General features: G+C 48.1%; 1 protein-coding gene across 1 annotated transcript; it reads right to left on the bottom strand.

The window, feature by feature from the left end:
* Positions 1-267: 267 nt before the first annotated feature.
* On the bottom strand, positions 268-13,331 carry rybpb (RING1 and YY1 binding protein b). Its single transcript, XM_084706191.1, has 5 exons — positions 12,982-13,331; positions 12,237-12,362; positions 2,535-3,059; positions 2,352-2,450; positions 268-1,976 (listed from the first exon to the last, which is right to left on the bottom strand). Exons 1-5 carry the CDS (start codon positions 13,005-13,007, stop codon positions 1,727-1,729), a joined length of 1,026 nt encoding a protein of 341 aa, XP_084562317.1. The 5' UTR covers positions 13,008-13,331; the 3' UTR covers positions 268-1,726.
* Between the last annotated feature and the right edge of the window lie 1,208 nt (positions 13,332-14,539).

The following is a 14,539-nucleotide window of genomic DNA, read 5'->3' as shown; positions in this document are numbered from 1 at the left end:
ACACATCAGTGAAGAGAGACCGTCTCAGTAGAAGAGGGGGCTGATGGACGGCTAGCAGAAGGCTGGGTTTTCACTCATTCACCTCAACTGCCTGTATGCTTGTCATAGACTCTTGTAGTGCATGAATGGAATATTTCACTTGTGATTGATTACATTTTGTCGATTGATACAGTATTCTCTAAAGACTAGAACCTACCCTATGCTGTGCTGATACTCAAATCCATCTATTGAGTCAAATTCATTTTGAAATGGACAAGAATTACGGCATTTAAATGGATTATATTACTTTATTTAAAATGTATTTCATTTCATACATGATAATTGCATTTCAAATTGTTATTCATTTGTCTATCCATCTTCATTATGAAATTCCTTTGGTCCTTCAATAAATAAAACTAAGATATCTTATACACATTTATTCTTTGTACAATTTAATACATGTCAAAGGAAATTAGTTTGGGCAAGTATCAGCTGGTGAACGTTCCTAACCATGTAACTGGTTATTCAGCTCAAGTTAAGCTTTTACGGCTTCGAAAATGCACCAAAAAGACGTCAAATCAGCCTACGTCTATGACTTGCAATGTTTCTGCCTTCAGTGACATATTGGAGTCTTAAAAAGACCTAATAAAGTAACAAATGATTTGTGAATCCTCTGGAGATGTTCAGATTGGAATATTCTGGTTTACTCAATGTCATTTAAAGTAATATTTAGTTAAGGTGAGAAAAGCCAAGCCTATACTACAATTTAGTCTTGGGGGTGAAACCTCCCATTGCCTTTCCTTCAGTCATAATAGAAAACAAGTTGGCTCATAGTGGACACTGACCCTCAACTTCAAAACTGGTAGCCTACTGAATTATCGAATGCAAAAACATCAACAGCTTTAGTGTTTTACACAATAGCCTACAATATACAGTTAAGGACAGGAAACACTGTATAAGATATATGCTATATCAAACTAAATCATTGACAAACAACCTGTTTTTAAAGTTGAACCTTCAGTTAACCTTTTTCTGCTGCACAGAGACCTATACATCAACCTGAAAGACCACAAGGCGGTCCAAACATAAATGAGAGTGACAGTCAAAGGGTTAAGTAGCCTGGTTCTGGGTTATTAGCACTTTGAGTGAATGGCAGTTCCATGTCTGAAACCGGTTCACAGTGTATCTAGCACCAATGTGGGTGTCTCAATAGTCAGGTCTTATCTGACTATTACAACTGTATGAACAAGGGTGTCATCTGTAGAGCTACACAGCGAAGCTTCAACAAAAAGGACATTTTCAAATCGTATACAGGTGCAACAAATAATAAATAAGGATAATAAGTTGTTAAAATGTTGGTGGTTATTGTGCACAGCAGGTAATTCTTTTTACAAAAACAAACAGGGAAAAAAACTTAAAAAAAACTTGATTCAGCCGCACATTCACGTACAAATATAAAACAATACATACAAGTGTCAGGATGCCACCATGGTAGCAGTGTTCCCCACAGCCCCTCTGCTGTCTGTGCCGTGTGTGTACCCATGAACAAGGTCCTCAGCAGAGGGTGCCTCTCCTCCAGCTTCACATGCCAGCTCCTCTCTGACAGCCAGCTCTGTCAGGGTCCAGGGGTGGTGATGATGGAGGCGGAGCAGCAGTAGGAAGGTCACACACACCCCCCCCCCCCCCCCCCTACCCACTAAAGAATCCACACACAGTCCCTTCAGAGAGTGTCCAGGGAAGCGGGTTTTCAGAAGGACTCGTCATGCCCGACTGAGAGCTCTCCTTTGGGGGTGGAGGCGCGAGAGGAGCCCTTGTCCATGCTCTCAGAGCCGGAGCTCTGGTGCTGCTGTTCGGAGCCTGCGCTGGACGTCACGGTGGACGAGGACGTGGACGAGGAGCGCGTCTTCTCTTTAAAGTCTGTGATGATGACCGTCACGTTCCCCACGGTGATAGCCAGCTGCTGGGCAGTGCTCCGGTCAATGTTCTTCAGCTTGGGCCTGGAAGAGCGGGGGAGAGAGAGAGAGAGAGTCTGGAGTTTAGACGGGAGTCTAGACATGGCTGATCTCGTCAACAGGCACACTAGCTCACGGGGGGGGGGGGGGGATGGCAGAGCGCCAAGTGGGCGGCTAGACCAAGCTGCTCAGCACTGCTCCTCCTGCACGGACAGTCCGACTCAGTGGGAAGAAAGTGAGAGTCGGTGTGGAGAGTAAAAGATCGCAAGTGAATCATGTCAGCTGTTCGCACCCCCCCCCCCCCCCCCCCAAAAAAAATGGGCTTTACTTTGTACCGGTATGGTGGCCATCAGAGCGTTGAGTCATGCAGGCGTGATGACTAAACACTCATGACAACCCTGTGACAGGACTGACACCCACCTGGAAATGTGAGAGGTTTTGTTGGTCTTGGTTGCCGACTTCCCAGACTGTATGCTGCGTTTGTCACTGGGAGGGCTCGGGTGGGTGTCTGTCTTGGGTCTAGGAACGGATAGAGAAGTTGGGGTAATGATGGAACAATTAAAACAAAAGAAAATGCTCAACGAATACGACCCATATACTGACCTGGTCTTTTTGCTGTTGGGTTTCTTGGTAATGGCTGGAGTGATGTCCTTCTCCTTGTCTGGTTTTTCCTTCAGCGGCTTCTCCTTCTCACTCTTGTCCTTCTCCAGAACTTCTCCCTCAGGCTTGAGTCCTTCAGGCCTCACCCCCTCGGGCCTCACCCGCTCGGGCCTCACCCCCTCGGGCCTCACCCCCTCGGGCCTCACCCCCTCGGGCCTCACCCCCTCGGGCCTCACCCCCTCGGGCCTCACCCCCTCGGGCCTCACCCCCTCGGGCCTCACCCCCTCGGGGCGTTCCACCCCCTCGGGCCTCACCCCCTCGGGGCGTTCCACCTCTGGGCGCTCCATTTCTGGGTGCTCCCCCTCCAGCTGCTCCCCCTCCGGACGCTCCCCGTCTCCGCGCTCGCTGTCCGGACGCTCCTTGTCAGGCCGCTCGCTCCTCTCCCTCTTCTCCTTCTTGGGTGGCGGAGGGGCTGGGTACTGCTGAGCCACCTGCTGAGCCACCAGCTGGGAGTTGATCCTGGGTTTCCTGTCGGAAGGAGGCCAGAGCACACACGGGGATTAGCACCAGTCTGGCGCTCAGACGCTGGCAGCCGTGAGGCGTCCCGGGTCTCCGGCGTGATGTGGGGTGGCTGGAGGAGCGCTACAGGAATGAAGGGGTTAATGCGCACAGCTGGGTTGGCGTGGTGGAAGTGACAGCTCATGGTGGGACTGCTGTGTTTGAAGGGTAATCTCATTAGCCCACTGCTGTAATAAAATGAATGTGGGGATCACAAGGTGGAACATTTGCAGCACGTCATTTACGTCCTCTAATCTGATTACGCCAGGGTTGGCCCCATTTGTCACAGGCTGGGATTCACAGAGACGTGCAGCCAGACACCCTCTCACTTATGAGCTAGAGGACTCGCCCACAAGCTCGTGAGCTCTCCCTCTCTCTATCTGTCTGTCTGACTCACTCAAGCAAACACACACGCAACAAGGTATTCTCTATACGAGCTCAGCCATTCTCATTCAGCAGGCAAGTGTCAGGAGTCTGGGAGAGAGATGAATGAGTGTCTCGGTGGATGAATCTCTCTAGGCTAGAAAGTTTCAGAGAGGGCTTCATCATTCATTCTCCTGAGAGGGTTAGACTGGCTGGTAATTCATGAAAACAAAGTTAGGTTTCCGAGACAGTCATTCACGTCTACAGTGGGGACAGAGTCACTGTCTATGGTCCGGGGTGGTTGGGCTGCAGCCAGCCGCTGGGGCGGGTGGCTGTGGAGAGCAGCCCAAGGAGAGAGAGGGGAGGAGACTGGAGAGAGCTTCAACCCCAGGCAGCGCTCCAGTCAGCACAGATAATCCCACCACAGGAGTGGGCTCGCTTCAGGACAAATACCAGAGAGCAAACCACATGCACGCACACACACACACACACACACAGTCTAAGCACACAAACAAGCAGCCCAACGTGGCTTGCCAGCCCCTCTGTGGCTGAGGCTCTTCACCAAGCCCAGCCACAGCCTAACTCTCCGGCTCATCTCCAGCCTTGGCATAGAGCAGTGTGATAACAGAGGGCCTCACGCAGGACCGACTGAAGCTTGGAGGGCAGGCAGAGTTGAGGGGGACTTCACTTTCAGATGTCTCTCTCTGAGCATCAGCCACGGCAGACTGCTGCCCAGAGAGAGGGAACCACTGGGCCGGAATACAGATGATGTTCTGAAAGCCTCGTAGGCAGGGATAGAATTGTGGTTAAGTGGGTCAGAACTGGAGTCAAACACTGTGGAAATACTAAGTGGGAGTGCTCGGGCACACCTGGAGCCAGTCCCTTCTGCACTTCTCCGGGTGGTTAGGTGTTCTCAGAACCATGGGCTGAATATGCAGAGGCAGATTGATGATGATGCATGGCTGGTGTCACTGTGTGGCGGGGAGTGGTTAGTAGATGTCTGGAAGGCTGGTTAACCCAAGGCTGGTTAGACGCACAGCCTCTCACTGAGAAGGCACAGAAAGACGCTCATTACTGTCTGTCTCTCTCTTTCCCTCTTGGTGTCTCCCGGATCTCGGACGCCCATCAGGTCGGGAGCCCACCGTCTATCCGTGAAAGGGGGGGGGGGATTGCCTTATGATCCTGCCGATCATAAGGCAATCAATCGGCTCGTAATAGAGCATCATGTTGGGAGTGCTCGCGCCACGCTCAATCAATACAGCCGCCCTGGCGAATACTGATGAGGGGGGAATGGGCTCTGAGGCTGGGGCTGCACCAGTGCACACTGCCACTGCAACCAGCACTCCAGCTGCCTGCTCCACACCTCGAGCTTCAACTACGGCCAGAACCAGCGCTACGGAGAGAACTACAGCTACAGACCTAGCTACAGCCTCCATCTGCCAATGCCAGTCCCAGCCAGAAGACAGCAGCCGCCACGCTAACAGTGTTTCGGTGGCTCATTCTGATACGAGTCCAGTGTAAACAACAATGTGTCAAACAATGCGAGGAGTTTGTGTTTTCGGACATTCTGCCAATTCTGAGGCTGCCCAAAAACATGGGCTCACCTACCCAGACACACAACAGAACAATTTGTCCCTCCAAACCGCAGTAGTAAAACGGTGGAGATTTGCACTGATCCATCAGAGGATTTGGCAGAGACACGCAGCAAAACACTCGTAAACAGGCTCTCGGTGCATGCAGCGTCCGATGGGGATCAGAAATCATTCTGCTTGGCAGGCTGAGCTGTTGGCCAAGCGGTGGAGGTAGAAAGTGAGCAGGATTGATTGATTGATTAGGTCCACGCCTCCTCGGCCAGTCACACCAGCCGGGGACCCAAACGTGGAGATTTGTGTCAGCAGCGGCAGCAGCAGCAGGGTGGCAGGGGGAGGCCCAGACACCCGCCCCAGTAGTTAAGCTGTGATTCAGTGCCAGCTGTAAGTCAGCCATGAATTGTTGCTGCCACGATAGGGGCACTGCTCTCCATGGCCTGTGCTGTTGTTACTCGACACAGTGCGTTTATTTACTGCCTGGCTTACGTCACAGCCCTCAACAACACCGCTCAGTGACCCATTAACTCAGCTGGCAACACCCCTGGCTGAGGTTGCACCACAGGGCAGCACCCACCCTGCTAGCAGACCACACAGTCCAAACAGGGGAGGGGGGGGGCTGTCTTGGGCTCTGGAGACCCCCCACTGAGAAGGATACCAGTGTATTTGCTCCCCCCCTAGGCTTTCCCTGTTAACCCACAATAGATGGTGATTGACAGCAGCTAATCTGCCCGCCCCCTGCATTCCCCCAGACACGGGGGGGTGAGGAGACTCCCTCGGCAGGGCGCCACAAAATGACTGTTATTAGCTCCAACGGCTCCTAACCCAAGCAGACTGACACCCAGAGTTACACTCCACCACACCCTCAATATTCTCCCCACCACAGAGGCCTGCACTCCACACATACCACCACGGCACTGACGGGCTACATTCTAAGACATGAGACTGAGCGAGAGCGAGAGGTGGGTGGGAGCAATGTAAATACAGAGACAGAGAGAGAGACATAGAGACAGAGGTGGGTGCAATGGAAATACAGAGACAGAAACAGAGCGACAGAGACAGAAAAAGAGAGAGAAAGAGAGAGAGTGTGAGAGACAGAGAGACAGATAGAAAGAGAGATTGATAGTGGTGGAGAGACAAGAGAGGCGACCTCAGGAAAGCCCTCATTACCTAAGCCCTTTTATTTGGAGTGCTGCGTTAAGGACGGGCAATTACTCCCTGCCAGAGGATCAGAGCAGAGCTGGTCAAGCCAGAGAGGAGAGGGTTGGCACGGCAGCCCCAGCCATGAGACTCCTGTACCCACAGCCAGCACACAGCCAGACAGAGGAGGCTCATCAACTCACTCTCAAAAGAACAACACATTCAGCCACACTGCAGTCTCTTGCGTATATTTGAGATATAAGCAATAGAGGGAATCCTATTTTCTGTGTCCCTTCTCCTTCATCAACTCGGAATCTTGAACCCATCGTTTACATGTGTATGGCCCAATTTCAGCACGTAAGATGACTCAAGCTTCCAGTCATTTCCCCCGGCGACAGCATCCTAGCGTGCCATTGGGCATCAGTGTGATCACAGCACCTCCCCGACACCATGCTCTCACCAGCGTCACATCTACATGCAGTCAGCCGAGTCAACAGTTGTAGCGTGGCCTTGATCATTATGCAGGAACAAGACACACACACACACCTCCAGCACAGGGGATGAAGGAACGGAGCAGAGCGCAGACAGAGCTGTCTGCTCAGGACTATGTTAACAGGCTGCTGCTGTGAAGTCTCCGTAGCGCCAAGGAGCCCGTCTGTTGTCTTAAGCCAGCCGGCTGTGGTGGTGGATACAGGAGCACAGGGCTGTGGGAGCTCACAGGGAGCACCTTGAGAGCTGCCAGGGGCTCCAGCTCGCAGCCTGGATGCCTCAACCTGAGGACAGACATTAAAGCTGCCTGGCATGATTTGCCACTGGGGGGGGAAATTGTGGGTAAACAAGTGTTTGGGAGCAATCTGAAAGCGCTCCGCCACTAGACCATACGAGAAAGCGAACAATGTAACTGCCGGGATAATTTCATTTCTTGTGTAGGAATGAGCCCAGAGCCTGGTGTGGTTAATGAATCTGTAATACAATATAGAAAGAAACACAGGAGGGCAGTGGAAACTCTGAAATGGGGGGGAGGGGGGGGTTCTAAATTCCTGATATCCCTCCTTTCTTTCTTCCCTTTTCAGATAGGATCTGGCCCCCTCCCCCCACCCAGGAGAGACCCACTGCATGCCCCCGTCTGTTCTGGGTGCTTGGGCCCCACCAGTCTTCCATCTCAGCTCCACTATCATGTTTCCTCACACAAAAACACTAGCCAACAAACGCATTACATGTAGGCATTGTTCTCTGATGTCTGGAGATGGGACTGCTGGGCATAGATGACAAAAAACCCATACATGAACATCAGGGGAATTTTCACAGGGGGTGAAATTAGTCAACTTCATGCCATGAACAGATGCCCATAACAGTCTATCTGGTGCTTCTCGTGTTTGTGTGTGTGTGTGCGTGCACGTAAACACACTCAACGAGACATACCCTTCTGTCTGCCCTTCAGGCTACAAACTGCCTCACATCATGAAGACTGACGGCCAGCAGTCTGACAGCACCAAGCACGTATGAGCTTCCTCCATCACAAGCACCATGTCACATTCTTGTACATCACTCACTCCCTCCCTTCTGTCCTCTGCCCGCTCTCCCCGTGATCTAGCTGTCATTCCCTCTTGCCTCGTCTTTACCTAGTCACTCACGTTCTCCAAATCATCATTTCCATATCAACCTTCCCTCATTTGTGTCAGAGCTACAATGACTCCCTCTCCCTCAGCTTCATTGACCTGCACTGCTCATGCTCACCGTTCTCTCTGTAGTTCCTCGCTTTCCCTCTCCTGGGTTCAGCAGGCACTAAGCAGTCTGTCTCTTCATCCAGTCACCCTGACAGACTGCTAACCTGCCATTGCCTGTCTGCCTGCTTGCTTCTAGCGTAAAGGGGCCTGTTTCCAATTAGCTCAATTAGTCAACAAGCTACACAACTCAGGGGAAACCAGCGCTACACAAGATGCTTTTCATGTAGAGGCAATACTAAGAACTGACACCATGTAACCAGAAACAACTACAACTATCTAACCACATTCAAGGTCCTCTTGGTGTACAGTTGTCATTCTAACGCGGTCTTTCCAGACACTACTCTCTTGCCTGCATTGTAAACATGGTAAGCAAAAGTAAGGAGCCCGTTTTCTATGCGTATTTTCTCCAACAACAATGAATCTAGAACCCAAATCCTTAGGCAAATTATCCCTTACAAACCCATCTTTTGCACGTGTATGCTTTGATTTCAACATGTAAAAGACTTCCAGTCATTTCCCCCGGCGACAGCATCCTAGCGTGCCATTGGGCATCAGTGTGATCACGGCACCTCCCCAACACCATGCTTTCACCAGCGTCACATCCACATGCAGTCAGCCGAGTCAACAGTTGTAGCGTGGCCTTGATCAGGGGAGACTACACAGAGGAACTGAAACCAGACAAACAGAAACAACTAGGCCTACAACTATCTGGGGTCCTGACACTGCATGGTCTTCCAAAACCACGAGTCATCATCATGGTGTGTAGCACCGACTCAAATCCAGTCTCTACAGACTTTACCTTCAGGCTGATTGCTTCTAATGACACAGACCATTGAGAGCTTATAAAACGAAACCCCCAAACGTCGTCCTGTACAGGTGTTGTAATCCCCAGGTCTGGGGGTGGGAGGAGGGCGTCTGGGAGGAGGATGGCCAGTGGGGCTCATCCTTCCTGGGTTGTAAGGAAAGACAAGTTCCTTCCAGCCCCAGACAGTGGATGTCCTTCCATCCCTAAGGAGAGGCTGGGCTGAGTGAACACATCCTCCTCTGCCGTCCATCACAGTAGCAGGCTGTATCTCCCCCCCCCCCCCCTCCGCCACACGTCTCTATTCCCTTTCTTGTTCTCTCTCGCTCATCTCCCCTTCCTGGAGCCGCTCACCCGCTACCTACGTCTCTACATTTGCCTCCCTCCCTCGAAGCGTCATTCAAAAGCTCTCTCGACATTTCTCCATTTGTCGGATTGCCAAATGGGCTATTGTATTTATTCACTCACACTCTCCCAAATCCCATGAAGTAATTAAGAACTTTTAAATCCGCCAATGAACACGTTAAGATTAGGGCTACCCATGCGCGCTTGGGGCTTAGTGCAGATGTTGATAATGTAGGATAAGCAGAAGTGTTTCCTCTGAGTGGGGCTGATGGGTGAGGGATCCAGATGGAGAGCACCAGCCAACATGTTGTTCTTACGTAATCACATCATCCCCAACAATTTGCGTTAATGTGACAGTGGTAAAAATCCACAGATTATAATGACGATGTCATCACTTTGACAGACAGACACAGCCTACATACCCAGACACACATTTTCACATTCAGGGTGGAGAAGTCTGGATTTTGGACTGGTAGGAGACCAGGATGGCTGAGGTCACCAGTTTCAAACACTGAGATGCCACAAGCCCTGAACATGAATCAACATCTGGCTGTCCCTGGAACTCTGGGATGCTCAGGGAGCATACAAAACACACGCAATAAGAAACACGATACAGCAACATGGTGTCACATTCACAGAAGCGGTTTCAAGTGATAAAACCATTTAAATATGATGGCTGCAGGCCTCTCAACAGACCAGAGATCAAACCTCTCAAATTTCTGAAGAAGGGTAATGACCTCATACAAGATCTTGATTCTTAATTTTTACGAGTACTTTAACAGCAGAACACAGAGGTCAGGTCACACACACACACAGTTTTCTTGTTAAAAAGTCATAGTGGCTGTGGCTAGATGGGTCTAACCGTCTACTTTGGTATTGTGTTACATCCCTGGAATGGGTCAACAGGTTCATTTAGGTTACTCTCAGTTGGTAAGAGAGCATCCATGCATTTGAATCCGGTTTATGCTCATTTTTGGCCAGATCATCCATAAGGTAGCCTGCGATATCCTTTCTTGCTTCTGGATGGAAGGTGACAGGTCAGTGACAGCCTGAGTGCATATTGTGGCTGGTGTATGATGAACCCCAGACCCCTCAAAATATCACATCCTGTAAGGCAGGCTGGCATTCTCTGTACTTTTCTATAGATTATCACATTATTCACCTCTGGTTGCAGATTACAACTACAGGGGCTTGAAAATGCTTCAGTATAATCATTACAATTGCCATACCCCATGAAAACTAATTCAATGGCGCTACCTGGGATCCTCCATTTAAACGCCATTTTCAAGTCTGCAGTGTGCTTCGTATACCAAGAAGGAAAAAAATCAATACACCTTTAAACAGGCACAAAACAAAAATCTGAATGGAACTACCCAACCGAGCAGAGTTCTTTGAACTATGAATACAAGCATAGAAATTGGCTGACAGTAATTACAGAGCAGAATAATCTTTCTTACAACTTCCCATTCAGACTGTAGAGGCAGATACAGAGAGCAAGACAAACAACGCCCCACAATCCAAACTATGCATCATTTATTTTGCATAAAGCTTCCCAATGCTCAACTTGAACACATTAAACAGGGTGAAAATGTAGGCTAATTAGAGCTCATTACAGTAAGAGTCAAGCAGACAACAGCAAACAATTGCATCAATCTAAGGTTGCTTAGATCAGATGGAGACGTGACAACCCACTCCAGTGATGTCATGTACTATTTACCAAAAAGAGGAAATTGGGTTGCTGCCAAATCCTAGGTAGTTGGGGGGGAGAGGGGCTATGCATACTTCTCTCCACTTCCTGTTTTACAGTGAGCTCACGACAACTGAGCTGTAGCCTGTAAGCCAAGAGGCACTGATGTAGATGTAGAATGATCAGAGAACAAAAAAACGTAACAGTCCTTATAAGAAATGAATTCCACTTTATGATTCTCAGTAAATCAATGTCAGTGGATTTCCTGTTACAGGCAGTGTGTCAGTTGAGCCCATCATTTGAAAAACAGTGCTGGAAAAGTTGAAGCATGGGGGACGCACGCATGACTCATCTGACACCATCGCAGCATGCAGCTGATGAGAAGTGATTGTCAACTCACAAAGTGACACAGACAACTTATCGGCAGAGCCCTTCCCCAGTAGACAGGTAGGAGTGGTAAACAGAAAACTGAAAGGGAATCACATTCAAAATCTGAACGCACCGCCTAGTGTGAACGTTTCCCATAACAAAAAGAAGACTACGTTTGATGACTTCATGATGAAGCAAAGTTTCTCACTTGAGCTTAAATGGCTGTTTTATTCTACTAATCGCATGGTCATATCCATCTGGCTGCACTGTTGGTATTGGTTAACTAGATATCTCAGAGTTCAATGTCAGGTTGTGGCCCCAAAAAAATACTTCAAATTCCCTGATGACTGATCAATTTAGGAGAAGGCGATGGATTTTTAAGAAATTGGTACATATTATTGGAGAATTACACACTCATAGTGAATTACACCCACTTACTGAAGATTCCATTGAGCTGTAAGTGCACTCCTGAACAGCCACCTAACCGTCTGACAAAAGGGGGACACACACTTTACATTCCGTTCAAAACAGAGCTACATTATACAAATGCTACTTTAATTACTTGAAAACCATTGAGTGTGATACATTATGAGTGAGTCCTAATTAGGCACCTCGTCTAAGTAGAGATCCAGTTAGCACTACAAACAATTGCGACGCAAACAATACACTAATGAGTGACAAGCCCAGCAATCAAATTGAGTACCTTGGTTTACCATGTTACCTTTCTATTGGAGCCATTTAAGCGGGTGGGATCTGAACAATGACCTCAAGTCTCTACCATGTGATCAGACCCACACTCACATTGCATTATTTCCCTGATGTGGTGCTATTCTGATGCACAGTAGCTGCACAGCCATCATGAAGCAAGGTCCCTCTTTCCACCCCCCCCCCCCCCCACCCCCCTGCCTCTGTGGCAATAGAACAGACAGAACACCTAGACGACTGCATTCTGTTCAGTGCAGGACAATAGTCTGTGACGAGCAGCAGCAAAAAAGACAGTGGCACACATTAACATGAATGCACTATCAACAAGTCTACCTTTCAGACAAATTTAACAAGTAGTCATGTTATTATAAATACATTGCTATGATGTACAAGAAAAGGAAGAAGACATTTCTTCAGACATACCTTGTGGATGTGCCCTTCCTCACGTCGCAGATGCTGCATTTAAATGCCTCGGCACTGTTTCTGTAGGTGCAGACGCTACAGTCCCAATAGCCGTCGTCAGCAGTCGGTTTTGCTTGTCTTTTTGGCCTTAGAAATAGACAATGTAAGGTCAAGTTAGTTGGCATTTCAAATCGAATAAACGTACCAAAAACGGCGATGACTTGCAGAATTCCCCATTGAACGTGTGCATATAAACTGCACAGGAAAAAACATGGGAAGGCTGTCATGATATGTTCGAATCCCGACTACCTGACTAGCATTGCGCTTTAGCGAACAAACAAGCTTCTCGATAACCCACTGCTGGCTAGGCGAGCCACCGAGCTAGCTTCAACGTTCTATTGAATCGCAGCATAGCCTGTCTATATTGCTGACTGATATTACAGCTTGAGACTGTGACCAAAAAACATGTCAAATAATATCCTTTCGACATTGAGCTTCAAAAAAGCTTATTTAAAACTGGATATCAGACATTTTCGAGAATGCCAGACGTAACCATGAAAAATTCCCTTTGTCTGAAAGTCACTGGTAGAGAGTAGGGAGCGAGAAGCCGCCATAGTGCCTGCACTACTCTAGCTCTGGCATACAAACTGAAAAAGGGAGAAACACTCCTTGAGAAAGCATCCGAATATCAACCCCAAATGCCAATGAATTCTCGCTAAACAAATATCAATCAATACCAGAGGATATGAGGCGAACGGTTAATTACCTGGTAGGGCTCTTCTTATCGCCCATGATGGAGAACTGTCTTCCAAAAGAAGAAAAAGGCTGTAATTGTCAGTAATTGTTGAGGGCTGTGCGCGGAGGATCCAGATAGAACCGCTGCTAAAACTGGTAGACAAGCTCGCATTCAGAGCTGACTCAAGGCAGGGCAGAGCGACTGCACACCGCGTGACTCCAGGACGTCCAATCACCGTATGCCTCGGTTAAAAGTCGGGATAAGAAACGCGAAATATGCATTGGGATTGTTTGACAGTCTTAATGCAAATTGTTCATGTATTGTCATCTGCAAATATGAAATGGGTTTGATGGCGATGGTTGTTTTACCTGTTGTGTCCGCCTTACATAAGCTGACGTTGAGTTGTTGAATGCCGACTTACATTGCAAGCAAAGAGAAAAGGTCATCCTGGGACAGCATACACCACATCTTGAAGAGCCAATAAAGTTCTCATAAAACAACTAGGAAGCTAAAGTAACTGTAACCATATTTAAACAAAAGCACACACATCAAGTCCACCACTTTGGTTCTTACAAACCAATTCATATATTGATAGAACTCATGGATGAAACAAGAACCAATGCCACAGGAAAAAAGGCGTAATTGTAGTACTGACAGTGGACAAATAGTCTACCTCTATATCCATGTAAAAGTCCTAATCGTAGACCACTTCAGCAAACACCGCTCATGGCTCTCAAAGCTTCAACATCAGTTAACTACACCTGTCTGAAGCTTCCCCTTGTCCAGGAAATGACTCTCTCTGTGGGGGACATTAAGCATAAATCGTGTAGCCTCACTGTGCCTACACAGCTCTAGATCACATTGTCAATGTCTCTGGTTGTTGTGATCCTCAGGATCTATGCTACTGAGGCGCTGGCTGTTCTGTCTAAGGACCAGACCTGTGCATAACTCCTGGCCTGAGGCCCTGACTAAGGCTCATCATGCCATTGACATTTCCCTGTAATTATGATCCGATGACCCTGTTGACTATTACTTATTCACTATAACTTACTGACTTATTGACAATCACTTAATTTGCTTTACAATTACTATGACTAAATAGTAAAATAGGGTATTAGGGACTATTTAAGTAGGTTACATGGTATTACAGAGTGCCAAAATTGAACTGAATCCTATTTCAGCATTGACCCTTAGAAGTCAATGCAGCAGTCTGTTTGGCTCATAAAGTCTTAGGTTAACAGTAAATATGTGAGCATTATGAGAAAGGGACAAGTTGAAAGTGAATGGGGGTGACTGATCCCATAAGTGTGTGAGCAACAGCACTAATCTTCTTCCCCACACTGTGTCACTTTATGACTCATGATAAGATGTGAAAGACAAGAAATGTGTAATCTGTTACAATAGCGTTCTGTACCATCTATAGAGGCAACAGATTACCCAATGTGCCAGTAGTGTCTCCCAATATGTTGTTGATTTGCTACAGGAAAAATGGAGAGGACAAGATTCAGAGAAGAAAGCCAAAGGCAGGTGGATGACTGCATGGTTGCACACTAGCATACCAAAGAGGAACTGAAATTCCATGATTAAT

Source organism: Hypomesus nipponensis, chromosome 9, assembly GCF_054491055.1.
Source record: "Hypomesus nipponensis isolate SF chromosome 9, ASM5449105v1, whole genome shotgun sequence".
NCBI classification, from domain to species: domain Eukaryota; kingdom Metazoa; phylum Chordata; class Actinopteri; order Osmeriformes; family Osmeridae; genus Hypomesus; species Hypomesus nipponensis.
This window is presented reverse-complemented; position numbering and strand designations above follow the sequence as displayed.

Coding starts and splice junctions, on each gene's coding strand:
- rybpb (XM_084706191.1), bottom strand. CDS start 13,007: ATGGGCGATAAGAAGAGCCCTACCAG. Junction 12,363..12,981: donor GATAAGAAGAGCCCTACCAG/GTAATTAACCGT, acceptor TCTATTTCTAAG/GCCAAAAAGACAAGCAAAAC. Junction 2,451..2,534: donor CCCAACAGCAAAAAGACCAG/GTCAGTATATGG, acceptor ATCCGTTCCTAG/ACCCAAGACAGACACCCACC.